The sequence below is a fragment of the Labrus mixtus genome, chromosome 13, assembly GCF_963584025.1.
Source record: "Labrus mixtus chromosome 13, fLabMix1.1, whole genome shotgun sequence".
NCBI lineage: Eukaryota > Metazoa > Chordata > Actinopteri > Labriformes > Labridae > Labrus > Labrus mixtus.
This window is the reverse complement of record NC_083624.1, coordinates 16259910-16273322: the sequence shown is the minus strand read 5'-3', so window position 1 is coordinate 16273322 and position 13413 is coordinate 16259910. Positions and strand designations below refer to the sequence as shown.

Below are 13413 nucleotides of genomic sequence, written 5' to 3'. Positions count from 1 at the left end.
GTGTGTGTGTGTGTGTGTGTGTGTGTGTGTGTGTGTGTGTGTGTGTGTGTGTGTGTGTGTGTGTGTGTGTGTGTGTGTGTGTGTGTGTGTGTGTGTGTGTGTGTGTGTGTGTGAGTGTGTGTGTGAGTGTGTGTGTGTGTGTGAGTGTGTGTGTGTGTGTGTGCCAGCAGTCGACTGGAAGGGTGGAGAGGTTGTTTTCTTTTCCTTTTTTTCCCTCTCTTATCAAACCTTCGTGTCTCTCTGAGGAATGTTTATGGAAAGCAGACCTGCTTCCTTGGTTTTGCCAGAATGCGTTCATATTGTTGTTTGCTTTTCAAGGCTGATTGATGGGGGGGGGGGGGGGGGGGGGGGGGGGTCTTTAACAGACAGACAGGAAGCCTAGGTGCCAGGTTCCTTGAGACTTAAATAGAGATAAGTTTGTCTGGATCTAAAAAAGTTAACATTACTTACATTAAAACGTTTTCTTCTTCTAATCAGGATGTAAATAGCTGCAATTTTGCATTTCTACATCAAAATATGACTCCATGGACTTTTTCTTTTACAGCTGTGTAAATGTTGGAAATTTAAATGTAATATCCTTGATAGTGTTTTCAGAGCTTGTCCATTGCCTGTTAATGGCCATGTTGATTAACCTTCCTAGACATATTATTAATATTTATAACGGTGATATTTGTGCTGGAAACACTGTGCAGCAGTGATTAATGTTGCAGCAGCATGGTGATGCAGTTCTTAGATTGCGTCAATATTCTTTCACTGGATTTCAAATGCATAGTGAATGTGTAGAAATGTGAACATAAAATTAAAGAGCAGAGGAGGAACGTCGTTATTCATTTTTACAAGTGAGTTTTTACACATTCACATTCAAATGTTGATGCATTGTTGTTTAGTCATTGTGTGCAGGAAAAAAGTAGATTTTGAGAAAGACCAGGAGAGATTTTTTTGGGGTCAAATGTGAAACACAAACCCGCCCATCATCATGAGATAGAGCAGTGTGTGGAGGTGTGAGGCTGAGTTATTTGGAAATTACTGGTCGTATGATCTGTGCATGTTAACATCAGTGTGTAAAATCCCTCCCCTCAAAGTCCTTGACTTAGCCCAGGTTCACCACAGCCTGTCCTACCTGACACCAACCTGCTGCTCTCTGAGACAGAGGTTTATTTAGACAAAGTTGATATCGCCTGGAAACGTAGCAGGTGTTGAAATGATGTCACAGACTGGCCCTAATGTGAAAACTAACGACTGGCTCTGGAAAAAAAAGATCTCCAAAAGAAAACCATCACAAAGCTTGTTAAGTGTAGCTGATTTGTTTTATTGAGCCTTATATCAGGACACCTGATCTTCATGATGAGTGGATGAAGTTGCCAACTTGTCATAAAGACAACTCTTTGAACCAAGCCGACTTACAGGAGAAACCATTTTTTCACAATATCCGAAAAATATCCTTAATATGAACAAAATATCTGTTAGCTTAAAACATGAGACTATAACAGCATGTGCAAGTTTGTTTTTGTCTACTAAAGATGCAATAGTGTATTGATTGAGCATACATTTCTACTGCCGTGCTGCTCTATTACTGCGATGTAGACTAGCACAATGTCTTAGGCTGCGTTCACACAGCAGATCAGATTTTTTTAAGTCACATGGAATCTGGTCTTTTCAAATCAGATTTGGGACACTTTCATATACTGTATGTGGATTCCCACGTGAGTCTGACACAGGCCACATTTAAAAAGCAACGTGACCAGCCAAACAAAAAAAAAACATCAGATCTGTGCCAAAAAAGAAAATCAGAATTGAGCATTGCAGCACGCAGTGTGAATGCAACCTCAGTGTGCAGCAGATGAGTTGCATTTTGGTTTTGAAAATGGAGTTAAAGTTGACTGTGGCAGGTTAAACTGGCATATGACCACAAGACTGTAACAATGTGTAACCAGCACAGGCATGATGTGGGTATTAACATGCAAGGAAGACTAAGGCTGGTGGTGCTAGCAGAACATCCTTGAAAACACCCCTATAATGTCTGCTGTTCCCTGCTTTCACTTTTGTCTTCTTACAGGCTCATTTTTTTATCAAACAGATTCTTGTACTTTAAAATCGTTTGTCTGTGTTCTTTACACTGTTGGTAGTTTTTCCCACCACACAACAGCTTTTGGGCATTCTCAGTCATTTGCTAGCAGATTAAAATGACAAGGAGGCATGATGGAAAATGAATGGAGAGCCATAAATTGTTTTACCCAGTGGAAGTGAATTATTTGTCTTTTTCAAATATTAAGTACTCAGAAAAAATGTGTATTTGACCATGAAACACATTGTGATGAGATGATGTGCTGTGATTGAAAGCTCCAGAGCAGCGACTTAAAGGACCCTGTGGTGGGATAATGATATCCCATTTTCTTTTGTCTGTCCTCAGCAGCTCAGTGCAGTGATATAAGATCATGGCTACGCCTGTGGCAAATTCCAACCCTCTAACATGTTAAATATTGTGTGCGTAGTTACCACAATAACTGTAATAACCACAATATCATATTATGTGGTTATTTTTCTGTGTGTTTAAAGGGAACACTGGAAGGCGTACATCAAAAAGTTCCATCAGTTTTGGGACTCATATCTGCTCTGGCAGTCTGTCCTGTGGTTGAAGGGTAGAATTAACTTTACAGACGTGCTCTGCTTAGAAAATATGGTTCTCTTATTGTGACTTCACTTCACAGAACAATGTGTGTCTGCAGAGTTTTAACACTACAAGGCTATTTTTTTCCTACTTTTTTACGACTTAAATACGAGTTGAAGGTGCAAGATGATGTGCGTCATTAGAGCTAAATCTCTCAAAATCTTAAAGAAAAGAAAGGAATAATCTGTTGTTATTGTCACAATGTTATGTAAAAAAAAAATACAGTGCTTGTACATAGCATCAGTAGTCTTATTCAATTCTAAAAACATCATCTAACTTGTCAAAATCGTACTTTTATGGTGGGCGAGATTTGCAGATTTAAATATACGTTCTTTCATTTTGTCAGCTGTGAAGTTTTGAAGCCAATCCTTGTCCATTATGCAACCTGATGTTCAAACTTACAGTAGAAGGGAACCAACTGAAACCTTATTGATCTTGTGTCTAGTTCAACTGAAAAGAAAATATGTGTAAATATATGAATGCAAAGTAGAAGCAACGATCTGAAGAACTGATCCAAAAAAGTATTGGAAATATCTCAATGTCTTGATTTGAGGAAAATGGAACTTTAATCATTTAAAAAAAATGATTGTACTGTTCACACCTTATCAATCTTATCTCTTATTAAACTGTGTGTTTAAAAACTATGTAGAGGATCTTTCTTTTTTTCCCCCTGGCTGACCCCACTTGTCTCTGGCTCACAGTCATTCCTACAACACTTTCTTGTAACTAACATCCCCAGCAAGTGAGCAGATGTTCAATGACATCATTTGGAAACATGTTTTCATCTTAACATTGTCACTAAGATACAACATTGGATGAGACTGTCTTTCATTTTTCACATACGCCAAGTTTTCCCCTGCTTCTTGTCTTGTAGCTAAGCTGAACAAAACATCTCCAAGACATTTGTGCTGTACAAGCACAAAAAAAAGAAGGTTATTGATCTTCTTATCTGTGTCTGAGGAAGACGGCAAACAAGCAAACTACCCCGAATGTCAAAGAGTTGCTTCAGTCTAGAATAACTTGGAGATGGATTGGCAGTAAAAAAAAAAATCACAGGGGGGTGGAAACCCAACCAGCTCTTTAAGCATGAACATTTTCAACCCCTCAAAAGGGATTTTTCATGGCTGCCTTCTTCTCTCGCCCACGCGCTCCTCCCTCTTCCTTACGATCCTCCGCCACTTGGCCTGGTGCCAGACAGTGAGAGCCATGCTAAATGTGTAAATTAGCGTGCTGGTAAATACCGGCTCTTAGCTGAAAGGGCCTGGGAAAGGAACGTGACCCCCGCTGTAACCGTGGAACAAAAGAAACAAACCATAGCTTCTCCCCTCCGCGTGCCGTCAGTCCTGTCCAACAGAGCCGCGGTGAGCATGAACAGGCACGCAGGTCGGCCGAGGGGCCGCTTTGAGTCCCGGCCGTGGAGAAGAAACATGGCAGGGACATACAGAAGCTGTCACATCCCTCTGTGGCTCAAATGACTCAGACAGACAGAGAAAACAGTCTTTCCTTCTTCATGTTTTTATCTTGACGTTTATATGATCTAGAACAGTTTTTATCTCCGTTGTGTTATTTGATACTGCAGTGATGTCAGTCTGAGTTCTTAAATAGGAAACCTACACACTGAACTCATGTACAGAAACACACAGGGATAGTGCAAACACACAGAGTAGGCTTGGAGAAAACAATCATTTTGTTTAAAAGGATTTGTCAATTATTGTACAAGTAATCATTTAGACATTTGTCCATTATGTTTGGGAAGAGTATCATGGCAAGTGTCACCAGAATAAAGAGGACATCTTTAACACTTCTCATACTCTTATCTTTAAAGAGGGAAGAAAGAAGGAAGCTGTTTTTGTTTGCATCATTATAATAAAGTCCAAATCCTGGGAATTTGGATTATATGTAAAAGAAAATCTCCTTCCTCTGCCTTCTGTTTTTTTTTATTCCGTGTTCTCTTATTTCTCACATTAGTACTCAAGTCAAACTTTATTTTTGACATTTGGACTTTATTCTCAAAATAAAAAAATGTCATTCCCAGATATTATCTGTTTCACGGTGACCTCTTCACCTTTCTCGTTGTGCTCCACCATCAATTGAAAAAGCAAAGACTATGAATATTTGTGATATTAAAGTGAGAAAAACAAACTACAAATCCAGAACTGTGTAGCTGCACAGCAAATAACCAAAACTATCATCTAAACAGCTGGTACCAATATCATCATTGTGTGTTAACTATTAGATTAAAAGACGAGTGGTTACTGCTCTTATAATAGTACTGTGTTCAAAACTTAAGTACTCATAGTATGCATACACTCCCCAAACTCATGCTCTGTCGTCCCTGTAGTGGTTCTTAAGCTCTGAGACATAAATCAGCAGCACTGAGAGAGAGAACAGTGCCGCTCAGTCCTGTTCGTGTCCTGCAGTCCAATCTGCTCAATAAATCTGAAATTTTTCCCATCTTTCCCTGGAGTAAAAACAGAAGCTGAGACAAACACAGAGCATGGAGTTAGATATTCTTGTAAATGATCATCATGTTGTAAATAGATGGTAGATGCATGAGAAGCAGATAAGCATAAAGTGACAGGGCACCAGCTTAAACCTGAGCTTTCCCATCATTCCTTGGTGCTTTGATAATAGCCCAGTAAGTCCACACAAACCTGCACTCTGGCACACTCCAGCATCACGGCGGCAGAGGGGCCTTCTGTTACAGGTTACGGTTCACAAATTGAATTTGCACAGTGAATAGTTCTGCCGGGATCTGCCAGATGCAAGGAGCTGGATAAACATAAAAGCACTCGGGGCAGCCGTGTGTTTAAATGCCAGCACAGCGGGCCGAGGAACATTTTTCTTTAGCCTTACGCTCTTCTCCACGCTGGAAACAAGCTTACCTGCATGGCAATCGTTTCACTGCTTTGGATGTGCTTTTCTGCCCTGATTTATCTCTCTGCCTTCTGATTTCTGTACAAAAAGTTTGAGTTATAGAAAGAAAGGCATTGCAGAGATTTTACTGCACCTTTTTCCTTTGGCCCAGTAATGATGGAATTCATCATTTATTTAAGGCTCCACAATGCTCACGTCATTAGAGAGGCGCATTAACATAATAAGACCTGAGAGCCTGACATCAGTTACATAACATGACTGTGTCTGGAGTGTGTCAGTAGCAAACAGGGAGCTGACTGCATGTGAACACGGTCCTGCAAGCCAGAGACGTCTGACATGGACTTTTGTCTGCAGGAAATGGGCCCTTGTTTAATGCAGTTAACAGAAGCACGTACGGAATGCAACAACACAATTATTCTTTATTATATTACACTCATTTGAATACTCCCGATAGCATCAACAGACACTCTCTCCAGGCCTCCTCCCCACGCACCGAGGAGCACGGACAAAGGCTTTGTGTCGGTTTTCATCACAACACAAACGTGATTCAGAAGCAATGTTGAGTCCATTGCATTTACTTTTTATGGCTATTTTCCATGTTTGGTTCAGATGAGAAAATATACATGTAAGTACGGTTCTGTAGGCCAGAGGTATGTTCTGATGCAGTCTTGTGATAGCCTAAAAATACACTGATATAAAAGGCACGGTATGAGAACATTACACTGGGACTGAGAGATCTGTACTTTTTGTCCTCTTTGTTTCACCTGCAGGAAAACAAGAATCAGCTGCTGTGTAACAGCTGTGTGAGGCTTAACCTAGGGACACTGTTCCTTCAAGCTAAAAGCTAAAAAAAAGTATTATCATGAACTATTTACAATACTGCCATTCTTAAATTTAGCAGGTAAATGCTCATCATGTTTCACATCTCAGTTTAATACGGTGAAATGCTAACATCACAAGTAGCACTAAACACAAATATGATTACATTTTGGAGGCTCTCATGTTTTGATTGTTTTTCTTTGGCTAAATTGGCTAAATTTAGTCATAAGCCAAAATGTTGGATACATGGAAATTGAATATTTTGACATCATTAAACTATGAATGTTCAGGATAATGAAAGTTACAAAATATTGGATATCTGTATCAAATTTCGATAGTGCTGAATATTAGGGGTCCACCCAAGTCCATTTTGATAACAAAAAAAAAAATTCATGGGAATCTTTCCAATAGATGTGGAGCTATGATGAAGACCTCCGGAGCCACACTGCTAACATGGCTAAAATGTCACTTGTAGTATGAAGATGTCTTTAGATAAATATTCCATGTGGTTTGTGGGAGATCCTCGTTGTGACTGAAATAGTACACAGCTCCTTTCAAGCCATACAAGTTAAAAGACGACTTCTTAGCATGAGTGAGAATGTGAGCTATTCTAATGTGGGCAGACTACCTACCCGCTCAACCTGACCTTTACATCATAGATTGATTATACTGGCATCATTGGCTAACTTGGAATTCATGTTATCTAAAACAAGATTAACTCTGTTCGGAACAAATAAATAGTATGAATTTAGTTAGACATGACATTCAACTAAATGTCAGATGCCAAAGTCTTTGACGTTTGGAGAAGAGACTCGTTCATGAAGTGGATCTTTGTGTGCTGGTTGTTTGCCTGCACAGTGTCCCCTACCAAAAAATCAAAACAAATCCAGTGTCTTGATTACATTTTCTTAAATTCCCCAGAGTGTATCAGTCAGTTTATCTGAAACTTTGAATGAAAGCTTGTCCAGTCCATGCAGTGCTCCTTTTATTCATCTACTTGGATGAATAGTACCCTCAGACTTACAACGTCACCAAAGCCAAACCACTCTGCGGCTTTAGTGTATTGGGTGTTTGGCCATGAGGCAACTAACTAACGCACAGGATAACATTTGTTTGATTCTTTCAGAAACAATTGTACATGTTCAGAATTTATTCAGACACAAAATGTTTTTCTCACCCCAACATATGCAAGGTGTAAGAAAGAAGCTCAATACTGCAGAGTATTCGTCCTAAATTCTGCACTTGAATGGTCGACAACAAAGACTTGATATAATTATTGGACAGAGCCATCAAGAGGTCATCCAAAAGTTTGTGACCTACAGTTCTGCAGCCTTGCTTTTGGTATTTTGTCGTTTGCCAGTCATCTGTTTTTTTGCCATCCAAAGTGGAAAGATAAGGTCAAGAGTGGGTACCAATTGCTTTTTCTCTATCTTGTTTGATAAGTAGCTGTGGTTACTTGCCAATCACAGCTCAATTACCTGCTTCATTTTGAGCTTTAAACTCAATAAGGTAGCATGATTTACAAATTGGACTTCATGTTGTACTGAAGAAGACTTCAGGCAAGACAAAGAACCATACTCTGATTTCTTGGCCATAGCTTGCTGCTGGTGTGCATGCAAACGTACTAATGGATTTGTGACAGCAGGTGGACTGGTTGTCAGCAGCTTTAGGTCTGCATCAGGTGGAAACACTGACCAGGCCTACACAGTACAAGGACAGGAAGGGGGGGGGGGGTATCCTGAAGGAGCGGGGGCCCCAGATAGAAGAACGGCATGTTGTGTGCATGATGTGATAAGGATGCTGGTGAAGGAAGGTGGTTTGTGGGAATGTTGGGGGGTTATGGGAGGGTTAGAATAACTTGTAGTGGAGGCGATCTGAGCCAGACAGAGATACAGTATCCTGTCAACTCCAGACATCATGCCAGACGAAATTCTTCAAAAACAGAAACGCATTCCTTTTGGATATGATCATCCAAGTAGGTTGTAGATACATAGATGATGTTTGGTGACTGTGACAGAAAACAGTCACTGAGAAATAATTCAATCCGATTAAACGTGTATGTAAAGGTCCTCAGACACCAAGGTCATCGTAGTTTAAAGACAAATCCAAAAGGCAACTGGATTTGGTTGAAGATGTTTAAAAGGGCTTTGTCTCAAATTACAATGAGATTACCAATATGTTTCAAGAAAAGGAAATCCCTATAATTGAAGGGCTAGCAGCCTGTCAGTGTGTTGGAGAATTACATGTTGGCTCGGCTCCTTTTCGTATCAGTGTATCAGCTGCTTCTGCTGCAAAACAGGATGCAAATATGTAATCTTATAAAGGGTCATTTCCTGTTTAGAGTTGACTGTCCTGTTTTCCAGATAGACTTTATTGACTCATGGTGACTCACATATTCTCATCTTGGTAAATTCAATTTACCATTCAATTTACCATTAATTTACTAACATTGCAATGGTTAGTTCGGTAGCATCAAACGAAGGGGATACCGTGGAATAATCAAACATACTTCCCTTCAGTTGTACAGCTAGTTGTCTTTATCAGACAGACCCATCTGTTTGGGGCATGCTAGTTTATATTAAGGCCTGTCCAATTAGTTAGCTGGAGCAATATTTGAAGCCCTATTACTTTATTGCATAAAGATCTAAATCTATGTATACTGAACGTTAGCTTCGAAGTAACAAGACATTATGGTTTAGCTATATTTAGAATAGGATTGACCCTATTGCATGTCTTCTATTTTTGCATGAACATGCAGACATCACTGATGTTGGAAATAGATATTTAGGCACTGAAACAAAAACTACACAACTTTTTAAGTCCTCATTTTCCAACATAGTAGGCCTTGGTATCCTGGCATTTCATGCTAATGTTTAAAGTTCTGCATCAGCATGTCTTGCTCCATTTTCACTTCAGTTCAACTTTCTGTAAAGCTGCAAATAAAAAAAAAACTTGATGAAAGCATCAGACTTTGGAAAGGCAAGACTTCTTAAAAAAGTTTTAATGTATTTTCGCGGGCAGGCGAGGAATGTTGTGCTTCCTTCAACAGTAACACAAAACAGACCCCAATAGAGCAGAGGGCTTGTGTTCCTGCGATGACACAATTAGTCCTGGATAAGGAGAGTGGTGGAGCAGTAGCAAAGATGAAAGGTGCTTTTAGAGGTCAACAGTTCAGATAACCTGGGGCGTAATCTTTCAAAACTAAAACAGACACAGCTCTGTGATAGAAAATAAGTGAGATTAAGAGTACACACAAGTTAAAAGCCTACTGGAAAGCTGTCCCGTGCTGTAATGTTTACCATCTTCAAATAATCTACAGAGAAGACGGTGGTGCTAACTGGGGGAAATTAAATTTGTAGGGACTTTTCCTGTGGCCAGCATCAGAAAAACGATGCTGAAACAGGAACAAAGCGACAGAAAACAGACCTGCACAGGAAAGAAGCGTCAGCAGGGACAACCTGTTCGTCTTCACCCTCATCAAGCCGCCATCTTTATCTGGAAGCACTTCATTTGAATCTACAGTTAGAAGCCATTATCATTATATGCTTCCTGTTTATCAGCCACAGTCCTCCTGCTCCGGGCTCATGGAATAATTATGGAAACTGTCGGATGCTAATCGGATTAGCCCGGGAATGACGGATCATGGGTTCTGTTGGAGCAATCCCACCACAGACTAACTTGTGCTGACACTACAGTCGTGTGATCTCGCAATGTTAGATCAGAGCTCTATTAGCAGTGATGAAAAATAAATCTTTTCAAACAGTTGTGCAATACACATAAAGACACCTATCTTGTGGTTGTTCAGTGCTGGGAAGGTATTGTACAGTAGGTTCATCAGAGGATTTCCATTGAATACATATCTGCATTTGGCTGCTAGAAATGAGGTTAAGAAGGGACCAAAACAAAGTTCAGGGCTGAATAACCAAAACAATGTGCTGAAAGATGCTAAAACTGTCCATTAACCTAAAATGAACCTGCAAATTTAGGTAATAACCCTGATTGAGTTTGTTACTATTGAACTGTTTAAAATTGCCCACACTTTCTTGATATGGAAATAGATATTTCAAGGCCTACTGTATGTCTGAGGAAGCTTGTTGTAGAAGCTAGGGCCCGACGGTTATGTGATTTTTGGGTGCGCTACTGAAATCGATATTAGGGAGATAGATAGCCGATACTATAATATTGGCTGATATATTTCTTAGATCTATTTTCAATCTGTAGATATAGATATAGATAAACACATTTATTGAGTTAATCCCTCAAAAGCAATTAACAAACACTTGTGGAAAAGATATTTAATTAAGACAAGATGGTCTAAGCTAATATTGACCAATATTATCGGCTGGCTGATTAATCCGTCGGGCTCCAGTAGAAGCATCAAATTCAACAATATTCCAATTCAATTGCTGTGTAAATTGCTCTACTACATAATTGCAAATAAGCAAGAATTTAACTGACACTTTTTATTTTGTTTCTAGGTGTCTTCATCTTGTGTTCCAGCAACAAACTATGAGCTGGTAAGTAACACTTTTTCTTATTTGTTTTAGTGATTGCTCCCATGCTGTACGTGCTTAGCAGGCATTATCGGCCCCTTCGTGGTGCAGAATTTCTGCACACAAGGCTTGAAACTAACATCCTCCATCAAATACACTAACAAGGCAGGTACTGTTGCAGATAATGAGCCATTATGGAGAGGCCCCCTGAGACAAACTTGGACTTAAACCAGACCAATATGTGACAGTGGTTTTCTCTGTGTTGCTAAACATTTAACAAAAAAAGGAGATATTTCATATATATATTTTTAGTATTAGTATTGGTTGCAGTGGCTTTAATACAGATTGAAAATGATGAGATGATTGAGTTGAGGACTGAGTCATTACTCTGCTCTAACATGATGATGTCTTGGTGGTTAAAAGAACAGAAAAAAGTGGGAAGAAGTCTGGGTATGATGTGATTTTGTAAGGGCAATAAAAAACACACTTGCTCTGTTGCCTTATTTGGTATTGGCATCAGAAACCCTGTCAGACTTGGAGATAATTTTCTCCTTCTCTTTCTTGTATGTTGTGTGTTTAAATGGTTTTGGGTGATTGACAAACCAAAGCAAATATCCCCTGCACTTTCATACGCTTACAGAGAAAATATTTCTCCAAATGTCTTGTTTTTCTTTCATAAAAGCTGCAGTGATCAAGCACGAATGTGTTATTATCCTCCGCAGATGCTTTAGCAGTGGATGTTTTCTACATGAAGACATCTGTTTAGGATGTGCGGCTGCATTGGCTGAGCTCTCTGTGCCCTCTAGAGCTCGTTACTTTCTAAATGAGCAGCTTTGGACAAAGTGCAAGAATCTACTAAATACTTTCCCCCACTACCTGTTCCATCCAACAAATAACAGAAACAAGTCAACATAACTTCACTAACTCAACCTGCAGTGTGTTGCTCCTTCTCTGCCGACAGGCTCGACAATTTATCACTTGGACAGAGCCAACGTGGCGTCACCCATTGGTTTTCTGGAGTAAAGTTGTGATTCTTAGATTACCCATCTTGTTTTTTGGAGCTTCAAGTGACCATATTTGAACATGAAAGTTTCAGATTGGGAGTAGCTAATGGTTAGCAAACACCAAGCAATCAGCTTACATTAATGCTAGCTTGGCGAACAATTGGCCTCGGCAAAAAATAGGCTTTAATCAAACTCCAGCAAACTCCTTGGACTGCCTTTTACGTAGTACACTTAACAGTACATATTTTAGGTTGCCCCCTGCTGGTCAGTAGAATGAAAGCTCTTTTAGAAACTAGTGCAATGACTTCACTTTGTAGACGCTGTGGCTTTATGTCCACTCCCTATAAACATCCTTTTATCATTTTCTGTGTGCTGATGCAGATAAATGTAACACATTAAAACAAGAATGCACTTTTTTTTTACAGTTGGATAGGATACAAGAATACATAACATATCTGTTATGTCTTATCTATTGCTCTATTTTAATAGAATAGTGGATAAGAGCTTCAGGCCATCTTCCTCCATTTGATCTCTCTCTTTTTGCCTCGTCTTGCCAACGGGAGCCTCCCATGAGACTCTGGGCCTGCATTAGAGGTGCTGATAGTTCTCATAAAAGCTGACGAGCTGAGGTGTAAAGCATTTCTTTATATACCTTTGCCACCAGAGAGAGTGGATAAAGTAGCAATAGGGAAGCAAATAAAGTGTTAAGAAAATGGCTTTTAAGGCCAGCAATGCTCTTGTGGTCAGATAAAAACATGGCCAACAGGGAAATTTAATGCAGAGGACATAGTCGCACAGGAAGTAGTCTGGGACTAAACACAAGTTTCTTTTTTGCACTTGAATGATCCACTGAGTGTTGAGCTGCTGTGATGCATTCAGTGATTACTAGTGTACACAGATGAATAGACTACTTGTGTTTACAGAATGTGTCTACCTTTAGTCATTTAAGTGTCACCAGTTTCTGTGAGACTGTGTGTGACAGGAAGTGTACAGTATGATGCTGTTTGTGTTCGTTAATGTGTGGTGGACGTGCAAGTGTGCATGTCTGCAAGCGAGTGTGTCAGCTCTACTCAGCCCCTTGTTTGGTGAATTCCTTCACTTACTGCCAGACACCAACATGATTTACTGCCCCACTCAGGTGCAGACAGATTGCTACGTCAAACATTTAATAAATTAGCTTGAGAAAAACTCTGGAAGAAATAACTTTCTCTCATGATAATCTAGACATTTCAACGAGGTGGGGCAAACTTAAGCAGAAGAATACATCTAAAAGAGGCTCTTTGCTCTTTTTTATTGCAACCGTTCATTTTCTTAATGACTTAAGCCAATCAACACACAGTTACAGAAAAATGCAAATAATTATTTAATTACATTATTTTTTGTTCTGAATTTAATACTTTGTCAAAAAAGAATCTTCATTTTAAGTTCAACTAGTTTTTCCTATGATGTGCAATGTTTAACTGATGGAGTACATTTCTAACATTTAAGATATACTAACACAAGCTCACTACAAGGCCCATTTGGAAAAAAGTATGTGGTGGCTATCCTAATA

General features: G+C 39.5%; 1 protein-coding gene across 7 annotated transcripts in view; it reads left to right on the top strand.

Moving 5' to 3' along the window:
• The window catches only part of tns1b (tensin 1b), a 175481-nt gene that overhangs the window by 88505 nt on the left and 73563 nt on the right, over nt 1-13413 (top strand). For all 7 annotated transcript variants that reach the window (XM_061053881.1, XM_061053880.1, XM_061053879.1 and 4 more), the window contains one exon: nt 10843-10881. In XM_061053881.1, the coding sequence (XP_060909864.1) occupies nt 10843-10881 (39 nt within the window). The remainder of the gene's footprint in view (nt 1-10842; nt 10882-13413) is intronic.